Genomic DNA, 23,948 nt, shown 5'->3' with positions numbered 1-23,948 from the left:
TCCAACGTTGCTTGGCAATTTTGATATCGTCGAGGGTTGCCATGGGGAGGAGGGTGATGTCATTGACACAAAAAACCCACTGAATTTACAAATCAGCTGGGGCTGGAGCTATTTATAAAAACACATTTTTTTCCCTGCCTCCTTTTTCTGAGGGGGGAGGGAGCAGAAAGGCTGCCTGCCTGGCTCAGTGGGAGCCTCCGCAGCCTCCCAGGAGCCAGGCCTCCCAGGCTCTCCCCACCCCCACGCCCCTCGCAGAGCTTTGAGATTCAGACCTGGTGGCCACAGCTGGGCTGAGTTCCCCTTTATGGGTCTCAGCTGGTTTTGCTGTGAGCGGCATATAGGGGGTGCCCGGCAGCGCAAACGCTAGCTTCCTGGGCTGGCAGGGACGCAACTGGACCCCTTGGATGCAGAGTTCCCTGGTCAGCAACAGGGGCATGTGCAGGCGGGTAGCTTGAGCTTCTCCACATGCGCACCCACCTGCCAGCCCCCTGATTCTGCCAGGAGGAGCCTGGTCTTCCACAATACCCCCTTCTCTCTGAGCCTCCCTGCCTCCTTCCCTGGCTCCTTCTTTTCCCAGTGTCTACCTGTGGGGCGCCCAAGCCCCAGGCTTGGCCCCCTGCACCTCTCTCCCCACACTTATCCACACTCCCATTGAAATGCCATCCTCTCCATGGCTTTGACCATCAACCTGGAAATGCGTACCCTGGAGCCCACGTCTGGCTGCCCCACTGAGGGTGCCACCCTGACTGGCCGGCTTCTGCTCCCAGTGCCCACTGGTGCTGACAGATGGCAACCTGCTCTGACTCTTCCCACCTCCAGCCCCTTACATCCAAGGTGGGACGAGGCTGCTCATGTTACGATTGAAGGCTCTTTCATACATTTCTTCCACAGTGAAACCACGCGGTGTTTGGTTAAAAGCCCAGGCTAAGTCTTCACAGTCCTGCTCATCATTAGCCAAATGACCTTCGGCATGTTATTGAACCAATGAGCTCATCCATAAAATGGGAATGATTTCACCTGCCTTCCACGATGGTGGGAATTAAATGAACAAAGCTCCTGGCACAGAGACTGCTCATCCTGAGAGCTCAACAAACATGAATTTTCTTTTCACTTTCAGCTTTATTGACTGTGTTGCTTGTTGCTCCTTCTTACCCACCTACCAGCTGGTGAATCTTCCAAACCATGACCCCAGTCATCTCCTGTGCAAAGGTCTCAAGCTGCACACATAGACATTTTGATGGAACTGCACGGTATTGAACCATGTGGCATTAATCATAAAAACTTTAACAATTAGTCAGGTCCTCCAAGGACCAGCCATGGAACCCACCCCAGCTCCATCTTGAGCAGGAAAGACATTTTTTGACGGCCTTCGGGTAACTGATTTCCAGCGCTGATGAGAAGTGTGGAGCATCGAGTCCAGGACAGAAGCCAGGGTAGCCCCGAGGTTGGTAGGCATCAGGATTGACTCTGCAGTCTCCACATTTCCCCGCACCTTGATGGAAGGTGCTCCCAACGTGCGCTCTATCCATCTAGAACAGGGAGCATCTGGTTGGTGGGCTTTGCTCACACGTCCACCTCTAGCTTTGGTGGAGGGGAGGGTAGCCTGGCACAGTGCTTCTGTTACCAGCTACGATGTGTGAAGATTAGGGTCCTGTTACTAAAGGAAAGGGGTCCTGAGCCAGCCAATGGTCACCCAACATCTTTGCCACCTTTTCTGATCCTTTGAAATTCCCGAGTGTGATAATCAGGCCTTCTTAATTCTTTTTGTCTTCACGGACTTCTGAAAACTGATGGGCGGCACAAACAAGACTCATTCCTCTGCTCTATCATATTACATGACTTCTTGATTTGGAGAAATATCTGCAAACTTAGATCCATTTCTTTCACAGGTTATAGAAAGGGGGGATCTGCCAGCCATTGGAGGAAACCCTGCAAAGCGTGGCTGCCTGTTGCACACATGCCTGAGTTCCTGGGTCAGTGTTATGCGCTGTGCCTGTCTTTTTCCCAGTGGAGTCACCTCTCTGCTAACCCCCGTAAGCTGTGAGCTCCCCAGGGCGGGCATCCCAGCACGGTGCTTGGTGCATAGCAGATGCTCAAACTTGGCTGAATGAATGAATGAACATCTGCAGAGGTCCTGTTCTTTAGACACCCTTACGTAGAATACAGTGAACTGGGGAGCTGAGAGGGATTCTAGAATCATCAGCCCCAATCCTTTTACAGGTGAGCAGACTGTAGCTCTGAGAGATTAGGTGACCCAGCAAAGCCACAGAGGAAGCTGGAGGCAGAGGTGAGACTGGAATGTGGCTTTCCCTCCTCACAGGCCTGTTCCCTTTGCTGCCTGCCCATGCAGGCCCACTGGAGCTCAAGCCCCAAGTGTGATGTACCTGTAATTTAGTCAAAGGAAGCAACGGGGCTGTCACCATGGGCATTTCTGGCTTGGCGTCTTGGCTTCAGGGTTGCAGCTGTGTGAATCAATACAGTCTTTCACTGCAAGCTCTTTTGTTTTGAAAACTGACATATACTTATAGCCTCAAAAACAACTTGCCTCATCTGCCCCATTTCGGTGAGTTGGGTGCAGTTGGAATGATTGCTGACATCAGCAATGTGCCACTGCATGGTTTGAAAAGACTCACTTGGGAATGTGTTTAGAAAAGTCCATGTAACAATGATGTCCTAAAATGTTCCTAAACTAACACTTCCTAGGCTTTCCCAAAGAATAAAAAGTTTCAGAAACCGAGGCTAGGGTTCTAACGTGTGGGAAAAAAACTCCTTTACGGCCAAGAGTTTTCTAGATCTTCGGATTCACCCCCACACTCCCCGCCCCCTTGTGCTGCATGTAGAGGACGATTTATGCAGGCCTTTCTGATGGCTGAGTGGGCCTGTCTCCACCTGCCTACATGCGTCAACACCTCTCACCGCAGGCCCAGGAGGGGAGGAACAGATTCTGCCTGGCGTCACCCCCAGCCATCCCAAGCCAGGGCAGGCTCCAGAAAGGAAGGGCTCGAATGAGCCGTTGTCACTGGAAGCATGTGTCCTGCACTCTGAGACTCGTGTTACCTGAGGCACCCCTCAGCCCTGGGCCTCCAGGAGAGCCAGGTCTGAGGCAGGGGCCCCACCTTCAGGGCACCTGTCCCCCCCACCCCCTCGCCAAGGTGTTGGTAGCAAAAGGAGGACGACCAGGTCAAGTCCTGGGGATCCTCAGTGGGAAGGGAGCTTAAGGACCTTGTCAGATAGGGTCGCTCTGTCCCTTCTGTGCCCTCCCGGGACCCTGGCCCGTTCCTCCTTCCCTCCTGTGGGGGTGGGGTGGAGCAGGGACCGGGGCCATGAGGTGCCCTGGTGGCAGGGCAAGGTGTGTGGAGGATGGCTGGCAGGGGGCTTCTCTTCATGCTCCTGGAACAGGAGTGCCTTCTGGGCTGCAGATGAGGGAATTTCTCCAGAACTCTTTGACTAAAGTAGATTGGAAAAGCCTCGGAGCTGCCACAGCCACTCGGGCCTCGATCAAAGGCCCAGTGCTGGCCCTTTGCCTAAAAGCAAAGAAGAACGATGAGCTCTTCCGGTAGCCCAGTTTGGGCTGCGTAACCTGCCTGGAAACCAAGGGGCAGGGAAGTGGGGAGGCGGCGAAGGGACCATAGTGCTCTCTGACGGAAAACAGGGATTATACCCTAAGAAGCTGGTTTAACACCCCTCATGCCTCTGGGGCAAGCGGGGAAGCAAGAAGAGTGACAAGGACACGACCAATAAGGACAGACCCAGAGAAGAGGGCAGTGTCAGCAGCATCTGGCCGGAGAAGGCAGAGGTGGGCACCATTCTGCAGGGTCTTCCCTCTTGCCCAACCTATCACAGTGCTGTAGGGCACGTGAGGGGGGGCACAGACCAGACTCCCATGAGGATTAGGAGTGACCCTGGCTGAGGACTTGCTGCTGACCTCTTGGACTCTCCCCTCAGGAGAAACACTTTTTCAAGCAAGTGAATAGGGAACGGAATGCTTTTTCCGGGAGCAGGTGTGTGGAATTGTGAGAACACGTGGTTTTGTGAGGAGATGGCAGCATCTGAAATGATTTTGATGAAGTATCTGGCATGTGTCAGCATAGGACGGACAGGCTTTCTGCCTGGTGGTAGCCTGAATCCTCAGAACACCAAGAGGTGGGTGTTGTCCACATTTGCACAGATGAGGAGTCTGAGGCTCAGCGTTGCCCTGGCTGTCACTGTGACACCCGTGGCCGAGGCAGGAACTCCCTGGGGGAGCTCTGGGTGACACTGCACAGATGGCTAAAGGGAGCCACTCAAGTTCAGGTCTGGCCACCACCTGCTCCGACGGGCTGAGTGCTGCTGAAAGGGATGTGCCTGTCTCGGCTGGCTTTCATCTCTGTGGGAAGCGCACGACAGGCCTTTAGAATTCGGGAGGGAGTCACTCCCCAGCTCTGTGGCTGGCAGCGGCCCAGCGGAGGCACTTCCTAGGGGTTAAGCCTTTCCTGGCAGGGGTTGGCCTGTCAGAGCAGGGAGAAGGAGGGACTAGCAGGGACGAGCCGTGCCGAAGAGACAGAATGCAAAAGAAAAACCTCTTGTTAGAGTCAAATGGCCACCCCTCTCTGCTCTGGCGACGTGGCTTTAGAAATGAGTTCGGCCGGCCGGTCCCTGGGACACTTCAGGAGATGGACCTGGAGGGGTTACCACTGCGAGGGCCGGCGCAGGAGCTGGTCAGCGCAGAGTTCCCAACTGCAGAGTCCCGCGTCCTGGACTTGGACGACGTGATGGGCCTTTGCCAATTCAGCCCTAGTCCGCCAGAAGCAGAGCGGTCTTGACACATCTCTGCAAAGAGCAAGGACTAGTGATGAATCTGGCCACACAGGTGATACGAGCAGCAAAGACACACGTGGAGGGTTTCCAATGTCTCTAGAATGACTGTGGCTAAGCACTCTTTTCTTGAGCACATACCTAGAGGCTACGTAGTGTGCTAAGCCCTTGCCATACACCCATTAACTCATGAAGTCCTCACAACCGTCCAGTTCATGAATCCAGTCAATAAATATCTATTGAGTACTTGCCAGGTTCAAAGCTCAAGTCGCGTCGCTGTCCTCATGACATTTACAATCTAGGTAGGAACTATTATTATCCCATTTCAGAAATGAGGAAACTGAGGCCTCCTAAAGTTAACTCATTTGCTTAGGTCGCTAACTGGGCAGGGGTTTGAACCTGGACAATCGGTTTCAGGGGCCAGGATGCTATTTTGCTACCACATCCTTTTTAATTCCCAGCACCATCTATGCAGCAGACACTATATTGGAGCCTAAAACCATCTCATCTCCCTTCTTATTTGCTAGAAGAAACCCAGTGCATGTGAATGTACTCTTCTTCCGGTGTCAGGAAGGGCCCCTCCCCAGCACCAGCCCCAGGAGTGAGTGACTCTCCATTAGTTTGCACCAATTTGGGTAATTGCCTTCCTTTTGCCAGGGATTGGTTTAGGTCCCAGGGCATGCGGCAACCCGGGCAACCCAGCCAAAAGATCAGAGGGGAAGTTGCTTGGAGGGTTTTTGGGAAGTTTTCTTCTGCTACTCCAGGTTGTTGAGCTTGGAACAGTGGTAAGCAACCAAGTCCCTGAGGGGTCCAGCCTGAGGACAAAGGCCAATACGCTGAGGATGGAAGAATAGAAAGGTGAAAACAACTTGGGTCCTCCCCCGGCGCTGAGCTCCAGGCTTGTTATGTGACACAGCAAATATTCTTACCACTTACATTTTGAATTGTCTTGTTTTTTGCAGGTGGAAACCACCAAACACAAGCCAGCTCCAATCCCTACCACGCCATGATGGCTTCCAGGACCCCCATATCCAAGGTGCCCCTCACTTCCTGAGTGTCCTGACACAGCTGCTCCACTCCTTTGGCTCTTGGTCATGACCTTGACAGGTCCTTTGACTTACTGCTCTGTCATCTTGGCTTTTAACCTGTAATATCCTGTTTCTGTAACTAAATTATAAACTCCCTGAAGGAAGTAAGCACGCCTTACATTTCTTATCCTTCCTGGTGCCTGTCATTAATTGTGGAGCCCCTGTAGAGCTTAACAAATATTTATTGGCTCATCTTCTTTGACACATTTCAATAGATTATTTGTTGCCCGGAGAGGGTAAATGGGCGCGTTTCAACAAAATAAAACAGGAGTCAACAGGTTGCAGCTGCCTAACATCAGACGTCTCAATCACAGTTGATTTCACAATGCATTAAGCCACTGTGCTGGCTGCTGGGGAGACAGACAAGAATCCGCTGCTTGCTATGGGCCAAGGAACTTTCATGTTCGGCAACCATGTAGTTAATTCTCACGACAGCCCCTTGGAGTAGGAGCCATCATCACCAGTGTATATGTATGGCAGTGACCTGCCCGCACCAAGCAGCTGGTTAAGGACGCCTGTGGTATGAGCCCAGGTTTTCCAGTTCCTGAATCAAGTTTATAGGGCTTCCTATGCACCCCTTTTCCTTTTTCCTATTAAATAATGATCACTTTTTATCCATTGGCTCAGGAAAGGGATGTAGCAGAGCACAAAACAGAAACAGTTTCAAAAATTTAACTCGAGCAAGAAGTCACAGCAAGAATGTCTCGGCCTTAAATAGGGCCCTGCTCCCTAAGCCAGAAAGTTGGGAAGACTGGTACAGGAGAGAAAGAGAGAGGGAGAGAGGGAGAGGGAGAGGAGGAGGGAGAGAGGGAGGGGGGGAGAGGGAAAGAGGGGGAGGGGGAGAGAGAGAGAGAGACAAAGAGAGAGAGAGAGAGAGAGAGAGAGAGAGGATCTCTATCCTGCTTCCCATCAAGGTGGCAGCAAGACCCTGCCTGGTATGTCAGAGAAAACGGGACCAGAGGCAGCCCTTTCTTCAAGATTCCTGTGCTCTGAACACAGCACAAAAGTGGCAGAGCTGTAAGCCGGAGGCCCTTTGGACTGAAATGGCCTTGTACACTGAAGACGGGACAGATGGACCTTCCTGATAGTGTGGTACTTGGCTGACTTTGAGACTGGCTTCTTTAAGTGCAAATATTTATTTTCCTGAAGGTCATTCCCAATAGAAACAAGGCATGTCCCATTATCTTTAGATTACAGGATACCATGTTTCTTTCACCTACCTTTATTGTATTACAAATTTAGCTATACTATGTACTGTCAATTAATCTGAGCCAGTGAAGCTCCGATCGACTAGCTGGGATCCTAATCTACTTGAGAGGTTTCCACAGAATTTCTAAACATTACCACTAAACCAGTACAAGCATCTACAAGTGTCTGTACTAAAAGCTTTAGATTTCAATATTCCGCCCAGTAGGCGCTCAGGTTATCCTAACTTTATAGAAGACACTGGCTCAGAGAGGGTAAGTAACTTTCTCAATGCCAGAAAGCCAGGATTCAAGCCCGGGCATTCTGGTTTTTAGAGGCAGCATTTCTAAGCACCACACTGGTGTCTGGTTTGGCACCAACAGGCAAGAAGCCACCTCAATACTGAGGAGTTCCAGTAAGTCCCGAGCCTGTGAAATTGATGCCATATGAGGGGAGTGCTATATGCAAGTTATAACGAGGGTATAAAAAGACAGACTAGGGCGGCCGATTGGCTCAGTTGGTTAGAGTGAGAGCTCTGAACGACAGGGTTGCTGGTTCGATTCCCACGTGGGCCAGTGAGCTGCACCCTCCACAACTAGATTGAAAGATAACGGCTTGGAGCTGATGGGCCCTGGAGAAACACACTGTTCCTCAATTAAAAAAAAAAAGAAGACAGATTTTGTGCCCAAGAGCTCATCTGAGTTAGGTAAGACATGTACCTGTACCTGTCCTATTAACTAATAACATAATGTAGCAGGGGAAGAGTACAGGCAGGAGCTATGGGGCTGCCCCCAGTGGTCTATACCATGGAACTTCGACCACTGGTCCACATGGTAGGATACTGGGTGTGTCTGGCAAGGTGAGTCCTAAGCAAATGGCTTCCTTATCTATTTAGTGACAGTGTACAGTTGATCAAGAAAATCTCTCCTAGCAATGCTAGTTAACTTTGCTCTGCCTAGCTCATGTTTCTGCCCACCTGACCCCCTGGGTTCACTGGAACTCCTTGGCTCGCTGTACTGCACACACACTCACCATTAGCTATCTCATTTCCTTAAATGAACCATCTCATTAAAGCTTTTGGTCATCCTTTTCAATATTTTTATCACTTTATTCTAGTGTTACCAAATTTTTAAATTTTGTTTTAAAAATGCAAAACCAAACAAGTAAATATTCAATATTCCGTCCATCTTTTTGTTTATAAATTTTAATGGTATTTGTTTTTAAAAATGCCATCCTCACTTTGCTAGTTGCAGGACTGAAGCAATGAAATAAAATGCATCATCACATGACCAAGCCAGTAAGATTAAACTACTCTGAAATTGCAGCATACACTGATTCACATAACTGTTTCAAATGAACATGAGGGTGAATTTAAACACACATGGGAAATAAAGTACACATTTTGATGGAATAAATACATCTGTGAAAATAATATTTAATTTTAAAAAGAGTAAACAGGACAATGAAATGTATCACAATGTAAGATCAGCATCAAATTATAACACAAGGTTAAAGAAACATACACAACAGAAGTGAAAGTTGAAATTACGATTCTAAGCACATCTAGAGACTGGGATAGAATATTCCCCCTGCCCTCACCAAGACTCTCATATAACTAGTTTTTTAAAACTCATTGCTGTTCTTTTCTAACATTTTATGTGCTAATTTCTGGGATTGTATAAAGTTAATAGACACACAGTCCTTTGCTCACATGGGCTTTAAAAACTAGCAGTTTGATTGGGCAAGCACGATTTCCCACGGAGAGGCCAATTTGAATTTAGGACAATAATGCTCAGAAGCCAAAAGTCTGCCACGGGAACCTGTGAGAGCAAGATTATTGGAAGTGGTATGCTCTGATGGGACAAAAGTATATGTTTATAGAAGTTTAGCCTAAGTTCATCATTGTTTTCTCCTTTCTTAATCATACAATGCCAATTTGTGGAAACTCAAGTTTTTATTTGAAAGCCATAAAATACATTCGTTTTGAAAAAAGCTGAGTTTTATATAATTCAAACCCTTGTTCAGACATAGGAAGTTGTAATAGTAGGAAGATGATAATTTTCAAAAGCATATCTTGCATAGAAACGTTATAAAACATTTGACCACATGAATTATTAGCATACTAAAAATAGAAGTTCAGACATGTTATCTTCAATGATTTGAAATTATTTTTAGTCTGTCATTTTAATTCCAAATTAATCTTGCTTTTATATTTGGATGACAAAGAGTCCCACATTTCCCATTAAAAAAACCCAACTAACACTTGTTAGGCTTTTCATTGTTTAAAATGTAGAGAAGGGAAAAGATGACAAAACCATGGTCCATAATTTCTTAGCCTAGATTATCCTAGAGATATAAAAAAAGTAATACATGTACATGGTCAGAAAATTCAAAATTTCAGAAATGTACAAATTGAAAAGTAAAAGCCTCCATTCTTCTCTCTCCACCCATGTACTTACTCTCCCCAAAAGCAATCACTTTTTCCCATGTTTTTTTTTTTTAAAACATAAGCTGAAAATGTCTGGAACTCATCTTTCAAAGCCTGACTTAGGTTCTGCCATCTCTGGGAGCTCGTGCCAAATTGGAAGACTGGCCTTCAGAAACAATGCCAAGTTACTCCCCTCCCCCTGGAGTCTATAGAAATAGTCTGATGTCACCTCTGCGTTAGTTCAGGACCCTATTTTCCCAGGGTGTCATACTGATTATCCTTTTAGGACGAATGAGCTTTGGAAGCAGGGAGGACAAGTATTACAGACAGTGCTTTATCTTTGAGCACCTGTGCCAATGTTTCTTCAAGATAAATTTTAGAAAACTTGATCAGCTGAAGGGAATATTTAAATTCAAAAAAATTGCCAAATCAACTTATAATGTATCAAATTTGCACTCCAACTGCTAATATATGAGTGTCTGCTTCTCTTTCACCCTCACAATTTTTAACCATTTACTATGTGAATGATGAAAATTTCAAGTTTATTTTGCATTTTATTTAATTAGAAATGAGGGTGAACATCTCATGTGCTGGCCATCAAAATATTTTAGTGGGTTGTTCAGGATCCTTTGTCTATTTCTATTGCTTTTCAATTTTTCAAAAGAGTTTTTTTTTATTTTTACTTTAGGTAAAATAGTGCTTTATCATATTTTATTCATTCAGGCATTGCTCTAGGCTCTGGGGTTAAAACAGGAAACAAAGTAAATTCCTTACCTTAAGGAGCTTAAATTCTAATAGTGGGATATAGGAAAAAGAATTTACACACACACACAGACACACAGACACACATGAGATGGTGACAGTTGTTAAAATCAAGTTGATAGTTGTGATAGTTGAAAATATAAAGCAGGGTAAAGAGGGATAAAAAATAATAGCAGCGTGTCTGGGGGATGCTATTTTGTACAGAATGGCCAGGAAAGTCTGGCCATAAGTCTCTGATAAAATGGAGATTTGAGAAGACCCCTGAAGAGAAGGGAGTAACCAAGACCCAAGAAAGAACATTCCAGGCAGGAGAAATGGCAAAGCAAAAAAGGCTGCAAAGAGAAACTAGTGGGCATGTTTAAAGAGCAGCAAGAAGGTGGACAGACTAGAATGGACAAGGAAATGAGGAGTCAGGAAATAGTGGGGTCAGATCTGGTAAGGTCTTGTCAGTGGTGATAAAGTGTTTAGATTTTGTGCTGTGTGAGATGGGAAGCCTTTGGAGGAGTCATATAAGACTGGAGGCGGGTGGGTGGGGAAAGCATAGAGACCAGTTAATGAGATCTTGGGATAATGCAAGTGAAAGATGATGCGAATAATGTTTGCAAGTAAGTTTTCCTAGTTTGAGTTTATGGTGGTTTTTTTGTTTGGTTTTTTTGGAGGGGAGAGATAGGTGGTCATGTTAGATTTTATCTGCTATAGTAATGAATAGAAATATTTTTGTTTATATCGTGGGTTTATGTCCCATAGACAAAAGATTACAAAGTCATATAGTTTTGTATTTTCATTTTTTTACATTAACATTTTTGATCTATCTAAAATTATTTTGCGGATAAGCAGTAAAACCGGCAGAGACCACAGCCCCTGGCTACACAATTTATTCACTACACAAGGGACCAGGCTGAGAAGTAGGGGCTGAATTCCAGTGGAGCTGCGGTGCGGTGTGCTGAGAGGAGCTGAATCCACCAGGGGAAGGGCCTCTGCAGCATGTACAGAGGTGCTGTATGGACTAATGGTGGCACTGGTGATGGAGTCCAAACTCTAAGCCAGTGTTTCAATACCAGTTATTGAACAACCCATCTTTCCCCATGCTGATTTGAAATGCCACCTTTATCCTATTAAATATTCATGGCTTCTTGCATCTTTCGTAGAACCATGGACCTCACTAAAGTTGAAGTCTGCCATATTAAAAAAAATTTTTTAAATGTATTTTCCTCACTAGGGAAGTCTTTATCTTAGGAGCCAGATTGGAAGCAGATTTTGGCATACTAGAAAGAGTTGGTGCAGTTGGATGAAGATTTTCCTCAAAAGAAGCATTTCTTTGCTTAAAGACTTTAGCTTCAACACATCAACAAGTCATTTCAAAGAACCTTGTGCTACCCCTCTGAAAGGCTTTCTTATCTATCTTGATAATAGTTCAACTAACAGGCTAAAGTCCTACTGTTAAAGGAAACGTTTTTATTTCCAGACTCAGAATTGGCATCACTTAGAGCACTGTGACTTGGGTGGCCGGTGTCTCACACAACCGTCACTGAGGCTTACAGTGGTAGATTGTGGGTGCGCACTCTGTGAATGGCGAGGCATTATGTATCCCATGGTCTCTTTTCAAACAAAAATGAAAATCCTGTCTTTTCAGCTGGTTTTTGCCCCCAGGTCCATCATTATGCTATTTCTGCCTTAGTGAGATAAGAAATAAAAATCATTTGAAGCTTCTGCCAACAAACAGAGGCGTTTCTCCCAAGACAAACAAATATAAAATACAAGGTTAATGGGGATGTGCCCGCTTTGTGGTTTTATGCTTAGGCAAAGAGAAAACTAAGACATCATAGCTCCTAACTGATCAGGTACTGTTTTCTCCCCTGTACAGAGGACTGGGCTTAGAGGGGATGGGAAATGGAGTGGTGGCAAAACAGTTGTAACATCTCTAATAAAGTAGCTTCCTCAGATTCTCCTCCCTCTCCTCAGAATGGACTTGCAGAAACAAAGTTTTATCCGTAGAGCAGTTGTCTGTCAGTCTTACTGTCAAGATTGCTGAAAAAGTCACTAGATGGTAGCTAAGCCTATCTTAAGAAAAAAATCTAGATTTATTGTCCAGCCTCAAAGTAACAACTTTTTATGTCTAAGCGGTAGACTGAGAGATGAGGAGAACAGAGGGATAGAAGGGCTCAATTACATAAAAGGTGCAGATACATAATTTTATATCATTAGCTACAGAAGCAAACATGAACATATTTAAAGAGTTGTATTTTGGTTAAGAGCAAGAATTTCTAAGTTGATTATCTTTCAGATCCAAGTCATGTTTCAGTGCTTCAACTTTATATTCTTAATTATTTTTAGTTGAGATATACTTAGAATTTTCTGCTTTCCAGCAATCTCAGAGTAGTAACAGTGACAAATAAAGTTAAAAAAAAAAATCAGGCACCAGCATGAAGGCATATTTGGTAATTTTGACATTTGGATATGAAATAGATAATTTTCAGTACCTTTTTACACCAATTTTCATGCCTGTCCCCAAGGCCAGGTGTAGTTTGTGCTTCCATTTGGGGGTCCAATACTTCCTCTAGACCTATCCTCCCCCAAATTATTCCATACTTCAAAGTTATTTTTTTATTCTGACCTTCTGCCTCTTCAAACCTTCCAAACATCAGAACCCCCTTTTATTCCTCCATAACCCTTGCCCCCACCGAATCACTGTATTAGAATAGGGGTTATCCTATTTCTGAAAGGTTGCTAAACCCCATTCAAAACCTTTTCTTTTCTGGTCTAACAGCCACAATCCTAATGAAGAGACCCAGCAGCAGCAGCACCACTAGGTTATTTAAATAGACCAACGGGCTTGGTGGATAAGAAAACATTAAAATATAATGAAAACATAAACCTGAAATTTAAGAAAATTTGGCCTTGCGTAAATCATTTTATCTACTTACTTTTCAATCTAGACCACTTAATGGAAGGTCAGGAAAGTTATTATCCTATCATAATAGTTCCAAATCTAGGATATATAAATTTCCGTGGTAAAATAGCTCCTGTCTGCAAAAACAAACAAAAAATCAAGCCATTTCTTTTTATCTTAGTTGGCAAAAAGTAGATGAGATGTTAGAAGCACAAATTTAACAAATACTATTTTATTATTTACAAAGTACATAGTGATCACACGGGTACATGTCACAAATTACAAAAGGGAAAAAATTATAGACAAATGTGTTAAATGACAAGGTACCCATTCACATGAAGTCCCATTTAGAATAAAACAGTTCTTTGTTAAAGTTAGACAAAGCCAAGTGTAGGTACATTGCTGTGTAAAAAAATGTCGGTTATCTAGAAGTATAACTCTACCAAAAAGTAGAAGTGTTGATAGTGTATTAAATGTGTACTAAACTAGATTTTATAGCACATATATGTCCAGTGTTCCACAACAGAACCACTGGTTTTAGGCAGGAGTCTGTGAAAGACTTGACTGCCTATCTCGCTGGAAGAGCAAAGCCTCAGGACCAATTAACTTCCCTACCTTCCATAAAGCTTTGTTCAGGTGACTTTGGAATGTGGTGTCAAACACCCCATTCATTTCTGCTGCAAGCTCCCTCAGAACAGACACTGTGGGCTCATCACTGGCATTCAGAATCCGCACAAAGAATTTATTCCACAATTCACCATCTTTTAGCCTAAAAATATATAAAACCATTTCCATCAAGATTAGGCATATAAAAGTTAAAATTATTTCCGTGTTTAACTCAGTGGTACAGTTATGCACTAAGATGATTTAAGGTAATGCCTAGAACTCTAGGGTTAGAGATTATTCAGTAGTCCTTTGAAAGCCCAAGGTGGTACTAAAAAAAAAAAAAAAAAAAAAAAAAGACTACCATAGTGGGAAAAGCCATAATACAGTGCACATAAAGGGGCAAAAAAGTCTCATCTAAATCTATAAATTTCCTCTGTGTACTGAGTAAGACACAGCACTTCTGCAACTAGAAAAATAACTTTTTTCTCCTCTGATTTTCCTAAAGTCTAGATTATTAGTAAAACTACAGCTCCTTTCCCCCACCCAAAGGTTTATTATCTTCACAATTCTGAGAATCCTAACCTTGACTGAAGTAACTACTGCTTAAGTCTATGACATTTGTATTTTTTTATTAAATCAAAGAAGCTTCCATTACTGCATAAGGCAGAGCTATTAGGAGACCCCAGCTGATCTCACCTGTTTCTGTTTGTGTTCAAGACCCACCTAGGACTATAACCAGCTGGAGATACTGAATCAATCCTATGTGTATATTTCAAGCCTATTTTTAAAGTATATGTTAGAGACAAGATTGGCCAAATTCTGAATTTAATAAAGAAAAAAATACAATTCAATTGTTGGGAGGGGGGAATGGAAAAGGGGTGTTAAATCTTCAATGCTGATTTTTATTTTTTTGAAATCAAAGAATGTACCAAAAAGTGATAATTGGTAAACTTACTCTGGAAAGTTATTAGCTCTGATAAACTAAAGTGGAATATGGTGTATTTAGTACGTTTTCTGAGTAGGCTTGAGGGAGTATTAAGGTGCTGAGCCCAAGCAGCTCTTCTTAAGAAGATTTAGTTCTTTGCTTTGGTCCCACCCATTCAATAAATAAACAAACAATGGCCTACTATTAGTATGTAATTTAGAAATTTAACTTTCTTCAAGAGATGATTATTAACTTTTGATAACAATAGCTATTAAAAAGGGGTATAAGACTAACACCAATTGGTTAGAAAATTATTCTCATAAAATGTTTCTACTAGCACTTCTAAATTAAGAGGCTTCAATACTATAATTGCATTCTTTACAACACATCTAAGGTCCAGAAAGATATCCTGAAGTCTGAATAGTTTCATATTCTTAATTACCAATTCCTTTATCCTGCACTAGGTGTTCCACTGATACTGTAACAAAAACTGGTTAATGGAATCATGACATCTGGACTAAGAAAACTAAGGCTGCCAAAGCTGAGAGAGCACCTAAGAGAAAGAGAAAATTATTTGAACAGGTAAAGACCCTGAAATCACCAATACTTACTCAGAAATATTTTGGCTAAGTTTCCAGAGGGACCCATCCCAGAAGACCTGTAGGTGTTCCTTGAACAATAGTAAATGTGCTAAATCTGCTATACCAAACAGATCTACCTGAAATCATAAAAAGCACATCAGCTAAAATAATTCTCTACTACTACCAAGGCAATTTTATTTACGTAGGAAGTTAAGATACTGTAGTGATTAACTAAGTTTATTTCATGACATGTATTTCAGTAGAACTGTTCCTTACCCTTACAGTACAGAGAGAAACTCCCCAAAGAAGTGATCAGGAGAGCCAACTCTGGGAAATATCTTTAAGAACAAAAGATAAAAATATCTGGACTGTCAAATTAAAATTTGTAGACCTACTGAATTTGCATGGACTCCACCTGTGATCTACATGTGTCTCCTATGACTAGTCCAGGTTCATGCTATATACTCAATCAGCAAACGCCGTATGTCCAGAGCTGAATTGTAAGGGAGTTTTTGTATATAATGCCACCATATAAAACACTTTACATTTGTCCTAATGTTCTTTTTATATACATTATTTTAATCCTCACAACAATTTGTATGTACACAGAGCAAATCGTTTTCCTTATTTTACAAAGAAGATCACAGAAAATGACTTATAAAGATTACATAGGTAAGTGGTAGAAATGACCCTGACACATAGGTTCCTGAGTCAGTCATGTGTCTGCACGTGTATGGTACAGTCTTCAGTGTTGTGACAGAAAAATGGTACATTTTGCTTGACTTGATGATATTTGAAATCTAGGTCATCTATTCCAGGAGAGACGATATGAGTAAACACTAGCTTTCATAGCCTATTTAGAGAAGAAAGATTAAGAAACCCTCTCCCTATTTTCTCAGGCTTGTTTTACACTTACCTGGTAGGGAGAAGAACAGTTAGCCAGGATCTTTTGTCCTTCCAGGATCTGTACAGTCCGAAAGCCGCTGAGGGTAAAGACGTCTGGCTGCACCCTAAGGTCGACACTGTAGGAAAAGTCCACTATGTTCAAAGCTTGATTGTTCTTATTACAGTCATATGGATCGTGGATTCTAAGCCCAGATTTAAGAGAAAGAGATAATAAAAATAGGCCATGAAAGAAGCTGCATAGCTGGTCTTATAAAAAACAAAAAAAAGAAAAAGGAAAAAAAAGAGGTACTGCAGGTGTGTCTTAGCTATGTCAACAGCTCCCTCCAGTGGTCAGTTTCGAAAATGCACCTGTAAGAGCAGCGGCAGTATCCACCCAAGTGGGGAGTGTCAAGATTATAGTTTAGTGACACATAGTATTATATATCTAAACCATACTGTATGGCTACCACAGAACATTTATCAAGTTTATTTATATTATATAAACTAAGTATATATATGTATTACAAAGTAAGTATATATATGTATTATATAAAGTAAGTACTGGAAGTATAGTGTAGGACTCAGCCTTGTACGGTACACATTAACACATATAAAAATAATGATTTTATACACAATTACGATGGAGAAAATTAAGCTTCTACAGGTGTCACAGCCTTTCTTGTTTACTATTATAGATTAAGCGTTCCAAATGTTATTCAGATTTCTCTCTTCCAGAGTTTAATTGAAAACTCTATAAAGTTGGTTTTTGGTAAAGTGCTACCTATACTGTAAACTATCCTGGTTCTATTAAACTAACATATTCTATCTTACTCTTATTCCAACCCTTATTTCCTTAAAAAAACAACACGAAACTCTGTAACACTAATTCTCTACTGATTATTTTCCTTGGGTTTATCTATTCCATGCAATAAAGCTATAATACTTTATAATACATCCAAAGAGACACAAGAACTATTTATGTGAGACGAAAGAATGGATTGTTTTTGTGTTTCTTTTGTCTGTCTGCCTTTCTCCGTTATTTCTCTCAAAGCCCTGACCGACATCACTGGCAGGTCCTACATTCATAAATACTTAGGCTTTGACTAACCCCATCACATACTTCCACAGCACAGAATGATTTATTTTACTTTGAAATTTATATTCGCTCCCATTTTTCCTTGGCACAAGATGCAACCTTTTTGGGCATCATAAAACTATAATTCCCAGCTATTTTTAAAACTTGGGAGAGGTAGAAAAAATGTTTCTTAAGAAGGAAGGTCTCCTAGCTTTCTAGGCCACTCAATGTAACCATGGGTAAGACATTCCATTTCTTTGGATCTCATTTTCCTCACACACAATGTACTTGTGTGTGTGTGTGTGTGTGTGTGTGTGTGTGTGTGTGTATACATACACATATATATACACATATATATGTGTATATATACATATATATACATATATATACATATATATACATATATGTACATACATACATACACACACACACACACACACACACACACACACACACACACATATATATGTACACCAATGACCTCAGAGAAAAAGTTAAATGCTTACCCAAGGTTGGGGTGTGTGTGTGTGTGTGTGTGTGTATATATATACACATATATATACACACACACACACATACATATATATATATTGCACTAAATTATTTCAAAAGTCTCTTTCAATTTCTTGTGAATCTATATGAAATTCCCTATCAAATTTGATAAGTTGTGACAAAGTAAAAGGCAATGTCCTTTTTCCTGGAGTCCTCTGGTGACTGAGAGAAGGGATTTCTGAATACATAGTACAGAAATGTCCAATCCTTAAAAGGCTTAGAATATCCCTTTGCTTATAATTTCTATAGCCCTGAGAACTTCAGCACTATCCTCTGAACTTTTAGTGTGAAGTAGGGTGAAAATAAAAACTATACCTGGGATTCTCACATTTAGAAACATGGGGGGGGGGGATTTTTGGTGGTCACAACAGCGGGGAATATAATTTGTATTTAATTGGGTGGGGTGGGGGGAGTTCTGGGGAAATAGAGATATAAAACATCCTGAAATGCTTGCGACAGACATGCACAAAGAATTCTCTCATCCAAAATACCTATAGTGCCCTGGATGAGAAATGCTGCTACATTATGCTGGGGAAGACTTTAGGATTCTGCTATCTCAGGAAAGAAAGTGGGATGTTCTAGTTCTTTTGGTTATAATTGCAGAAATACATTGAGGGTTCTTTTAATTTCTATGCCAACTATAATTTAGAGTCTAATTCAGTCTCCTCTTACAGATGAAGTGGTCAGAAGTGTAAAGAATGATTGCAGCTTTTAGTTGTACACCAGTGACCTCAGACAAAAAGTTAAACGCTTACCCAAGGTTGGGGTAGACACAGGATTGGGCAGACAAAGCATCTTTAAACCAGATCGCTTTATTCAAAGGGTGTGATGGTCCTTTTCATAAAACAAAAATTGTGGGATGTCTTTGCATTGTTCATGCCTCAATGTTTTTTATACTTTCTCAGTTCTTAGTATTTAGGCTTCATTTCTTATTTTATTCTCTGCACTCACCCTTTGAACCTGATGGCTAAGCCCCTTTTCTTGGCATAGTTTGCGGTTGTACTCTGGTTTTCCCCATTCCTCTTGGCAATTTCCTCAGTTTGGCCTGACTTCAGGGTTGGCCTTTGGAACTGAGCAGTACCTCGGTTTCACTAGCATTATTTGCTAGATCTGCACTGGTCCCACTCAAAGGAAGACTACACACAATCTACTTCACATTTCCCCAAACATTCATGTGTTCTATCTCTTCTTGACAGGGATCATCACAATACTCAGAGTGGTTAATTCTTTTTTCTGATTTAATGTATTTCCTCATTGTGTTTTTTTCTTTGAATTCGTTTAAACTATTCCCCATGATTATTGACTTTTAGATAACAAATATTCTCTTAAAATACTGTGTTCATCAATATGGCATTTATCAAAAGGCAAAAGAAAAAGGCAACTATCCATGTGTAAGAGAAAGCTGACAGAATCGTAAGAGAATGAAAAGGACTGACCTGTTTCTAAGAATCAGATTCCTTGGACTCAAGTCACCATGGACTATTTCTGCTTTGTGTAGTTTCTCCACTATTGTCAAAAGGTTATAAACAATCAACACTGTTATTTCGTGGGTAATAAATTCACTGTGTTGAAAAAGATCCTGGAAAAAGAAGGACAAAAAACTCACTACTTCTTACGTTAGTATGACTGTACTTAAACTCAATACCTTGCTAACTGCTGCTTTGTACTCTTCCCTGTTGTTCTCTATTACAATGTAGGTTCCTGTGTAGGTTGGGTCTTGCCCCAGTTTTAACACTGCTCTCCTGTAAGATTATTTGCGAGGATTTAATGAAATAATGGACGAAGTGCATCAAGGATGAACCTGGCCCATAACAGGTGCTCTATAAAGGATAGTTTTAAAATACCCTTATTCCAACCATTTTAGAGAATTCATATTACCATCAAAACATACAGCAAAACCTAATGTACTAAGAACATTCCAAGGAGTAAAACGATATATTGTGTTTGGGTTCAAAAAGTAATCCAGTATGTGAGGGGGCAGTATAGACAAAATAAGAGTGACAAAAATAGACCTCTCCACCTCTGGTTCCCATTCCTTATGCAAGGAGTTTGGAAGTCGCCATTCTGTCCTAACAAGTAAAAAGCTGAACAGACTGAAAAACCAATAACTCAGAAGAGATCTGTAAGCATGGGGGACCTCCATGCTTTTGTGAGTTTTACATTTAGGAGCTAGACCAGGTTCACTCAGTAAATATCAGAGAAAAATTTCCCTCGTGCTGTGGCAGGGGAAGGGGAAAAGGAACCACTCTGAAACAATCCAGATCACTCTGTTCTTCACAAGGCCTGCACTCAGGAAGGGAAATACCCAACTTGAGCCCTCTCTAGCCATTTTATCCCACGTAAGGGGCAGAGGGAAAAAACATGAGAAACACTTGTGGTGAAGTTCACAGTGCAACTCACTATAAAAGTTATACTCACTATAAACGAATATAAATCACAGGATTATAGAACCTCACACCTTACCTATCACATTACTAAAGGCCTATTTACAGCAGTTCCTTTCACCATGTCTGGCTGTCAAGAACAAATTACAAGGCATACTAAAAGGCAAAAACACAATTTGAGACAGAGCAAGTATCAAAACCAGACGTGGCAAGGATGTTGGAATTATCAGTCCAGGAATTTAAAACAAGAGTGGACATAAGCTGATGATGATCATAGTTAGATGATTTGGTAATTGCACAATTCTCTTTACTTTTGTATATGTTTGAAAATTGGCACACTAAAAGCTAAAAGAAGTTCTTGGTCAAAATACCTTAGGAAAAGAAAATGATCAATGCTTTTAATTTATAACAAATTGGACTATTTATAGAAGATTAACTGGAATTTTGTACTATGTACTAAATTCTTTTGCTAAGTGGAGCACAAATCTCTCTACTTGAGACCTAAAATTCTATGTTTTTATATTATTGCAAACCTGAAGGGTGAAGCAGTTTATATATTGGTGCCAAACAATACAGCCATCTTGGTATTGATAATAGCTGCACAAATGATCACACTCCTCATTTAAACGTTCCCTTAGCTTGAGGTTGATATAAAAGTCCCATGGGACAGTTTGAGAGGATACCTGTAAGAAATTATATTTTAAAATAAGAGCAATTAGAATCTACGGTTGTCATTGGCAGATTGAAAACATTCCCTCCAGCCCTTCCAATACCCCAACAGAAATAATAGTAAAGGGATGTTTTAAAAAGCATCTATAATAAAGGGCACAGAAGCAACAAATTCTGGAAGCTGGAAAGAGACCACTAAGAGATAAAACCCACTTAGTAGACCCAAGAAAAGTTGATTCCAGCAATGGAGATAGCTGAGAGCAACGAAATTTATACCATCTGTCTGTAGTATAAAACTGGTAGCACCAATTACCTACAGAAGTAATGGTGAAAGCAGAGCTAAAACAGGAGTGGTGGAACTGTTAAAGAGGAAGTCACACCCCAGATTCTCCCTCCTCCTCTTATAACCCAGCCTAGCAACTGTCTCTCTTCCCCATTTCAGAGCACCAGAAGTTATTCCTAGAGAATATAAAGCAGAAGGGCTCTGGACTAGAGGACACTATGTACTGTTGACAGTGGAAATACCATATAGAAAAGAGGAAAAAGCTTATACAAGGCTTGACAATTAAGTTCGTGAACTTGTTGCAATGATGTTGCTAACCTTTTTTGACATCAGAGGGATTATTCATTAGTAGTTTGTACCAACTGGACAAACAGTTAAACAAGTTTACTATTTGAAAGTGCTGAAAAGGCTGCCTGAAAAAGTTAGACCACCTGAACTTTTTGCCAACAATTCATGGCTCTTGCATCACGACAATGTACCAGCTCACAGGGCACTGTCTGTGAGGGAGGTTTTAGTCAGTAAACAAATAACTGTATTGGAACACCCTTCCTACTCACCTGATCTGGCCCCCAATGACTTCCTTCTTTACCTGAAGATAAAGGAAATATTGAAAGGAAGACATTTTGATGACATTCAGGACATCAAGGAAGCTGATGGCTATTCCAGAAAGAGTGCCAAATTGCTTTGAAGGATGGACTAGGTGCTGGGGTCTGTGCATAACTTCCCAAGGGGAGGACTTCACAGGTGACCGTAGTGATATTTAGCAATGAGGTATATAGCACTTTTTCTAGGATGAGTTCGCGAACTTAATTGTCTGACCTCATATATCAAGTGTTAAGATGCACCTTTCTGCCCCTCCACTCTCCAGACTAATTTCCCCACCCAGCTTTCGGGAAGCTGGCAGCCAGGATTGTATGCATGGGGCAGGAAATTAGAAAAGTTTTTTCTGAGGGATCTGATCAGCTCAAATGAAAAGACCTAAAAATTGGGGGTTTTCTAATAAAATCACCCAGTGAGATCATCCTCCAGTGAGCCCCACAGCTGTCAAGGTCCCTCCATATACAGAGCTTTCAATTGCTGTTCAGAGTTCTACACTTAAATATGAATAGGAAGCCAAAGACTTGAAGAAAGCCTCTAATATGAAGGACAAATCCCAACAGGAAACAGATGATGCAGGGAGAAAAAATTTTAAAGCATCATTAATATACTCAGAGAAATGAAAAATATTCCATCTTTGAAATGAAGAAGAGAATGCTACAAAGAAGAAAATTCTGAGAATAAAAGAGCTCTTGCAAATTAAATACATGACAAAAGAAATGAAAAACCTAGTAAAAAGACTGAAAATAGAAAATAAAGTTGACAAAACATTCCAGAAAGTAAAGCAAAAAGATATAGAAAATAGGTAAGATTTTTAAAGATCTGTTCAGGAGACCCCATATCCTAATAAAAAGAACTCTGAAATGAGAGCACAGAGAAGACTGAGGGGAAGAAAACTGTATTCCTTGAAGAAAATTTCTTAGAAATGAAGGGGTTTCCAAACTGAAATGGCCATTGAGTACCTAGCATATAGGCAACAAAAAACTTTTACCAAAGCATATGAATTGTGAAATTTCAGAATACTGGGGACAAAAATAAGATCCTGCAAGGACCCAGAGAAAAGGAAAAATAGCCTCACATAAAGAACAGCAAAAGACTTTAAAAGCAAGGTTAGAAGTCGAAAGATAATAGAACTCATCTTCAAAATTCTAAGGAAAATAGTTTTAAACCTAGAATTCTAACACCAGGCCAAACTACCAATCAAGTAACGATGTGAAATAAGGAATTTTCTGACATGCGAGGTTTCAAAAAACTTATACCCATGCATCTTTTCTCGGGAAGTTACTAAAACATGAAGGCTTAAACCAAGAAAGATGACAAAATGGGATCCAGTATCACTGAGCAGCCACTATAAGAAAGAGGTAATGTGAACCCCTAGGATGGTGGTGAATGACAATTTCAAAGTAATACTCTGCGTGTGTGTGTGTGTGTGAGCTCACAGCCATGCATGCACACGTGTGTGCTAATGCTAGAATGTAACTACTGTGTTTCCCCGAAAATAACACCTAACCAGAAAATAAGCCTAGCATGATTTTTCAGGATCCCCTGAACATAAGCCCTAATGCATCTTTTGGAGCCAAAATTAATATAAGACCCAGTCTTATTTTCAGGGAAACACGATAGATAGTACAGATTGGAGAAGGCCAATCTTTAAAAAAGATAATCTTTAAAAAACATAAAATTAATAGAATACTTAATAGGTTTGGACATATTAAGAGACTTACACAATAGTTTATTTTTGATATCTGATCCTGTCATATAATGGTAAGCGATTTCTCGATGCATCACTGACTTTTCTATAAGGAACTTACAGACTAGTCAAAGATTTGCTGGTACCATGGGGCCACAGTTACTGCATCCACCCACATTATTTACAAGGCAACTGAAATGAAAAAGAATCAGTCCCACCTTTATTATGGTTAATTCTGCAGAGTTTCTTGGTGTCACCCAGAATAATTTGTAATCTTCACATGTTAGGTATTCTTGTTTAATGCAATAATCCTCATTACCTGTTGAGAAGGTTTGATTCCATTTAAAAACCACTGGAATAGTATAACCCCTAGCTTATACTTCCTGGGGTAAGGCCTTAAAGGAACTTTGTATTTGCCAGTTAGTAGCAGCTAGAACAGTTTTCAAAATCATTTGTTAGAAATTGAAAGAGGGGAAAACAGGATTCCTGTTGTTACTGGGACATGAACTTATCAGTGTGTCAACTTCTATAATGCTGTTTCTTCCAATTTAGAA

General features: G+C 41.5%; 1 protein-coding gene across 1 annotated transcript in view; it reads right to left on the bottom strand.

Moving 5' to 3' along the window:
• Window positions 1-13,366: 13,366 nt before the first annotated feature.
• The window catches only part of BUB1B (BUB1 mitotic checkpoint serine/threonine kinase B), a 61,319-nt gene continuing 50,737 nt past the window's right edge, over window positions 13,367-23,948 (bottom strand). The window contains exons 18-23 of the mRNA XM_081048693.1: window positions 23,613-23,713; window positions 20,689-20,838; window positions 19,208-19,350; window positions 16,176-16,347; window positions 15,290-15,396; window positions 13,367-13,916 (exon numbers count right to left, since the gene is read on the bottom strand). Of these exons, the coding sequence (XP_080904819.1) occupies window positions 13,685-13,916; window positions 15,290-15,396; window positions 16,176-16,347; window positions 19,208-19,350; window positions 20,689-20,838; window positions 23,613-23,713 (905 nt within the window). The 3' untranslated portion in view covers window positions 13,367-13,684. The remainder of the gene's footprint in view (window positions 13,917-15,289; window positions 15,397-16,175; window positions 16,348-19,207; window positions 19,351-20,688; window positions 20,839-23,612; window positions 23,714-23,948) is intronic.

The sequence above is a fragment of the Rhinolophus hipposideros genome (assembly GCF_964194185.1).
Source record: "Rhinolophus hipposideros genome assembly, chromosome: 5".
Lineage (NCBI taxonomy): Eukaryota > Metazoa > Chordata > Mammalia > Chiroptera > Rhinolophidae > Rhinolophus > Rhinolophus hipposideros.
Note: the sequence above shows the minus strand (reverse complement) of the source record. Positions and strands in the feature narration are given on the sequence as shown.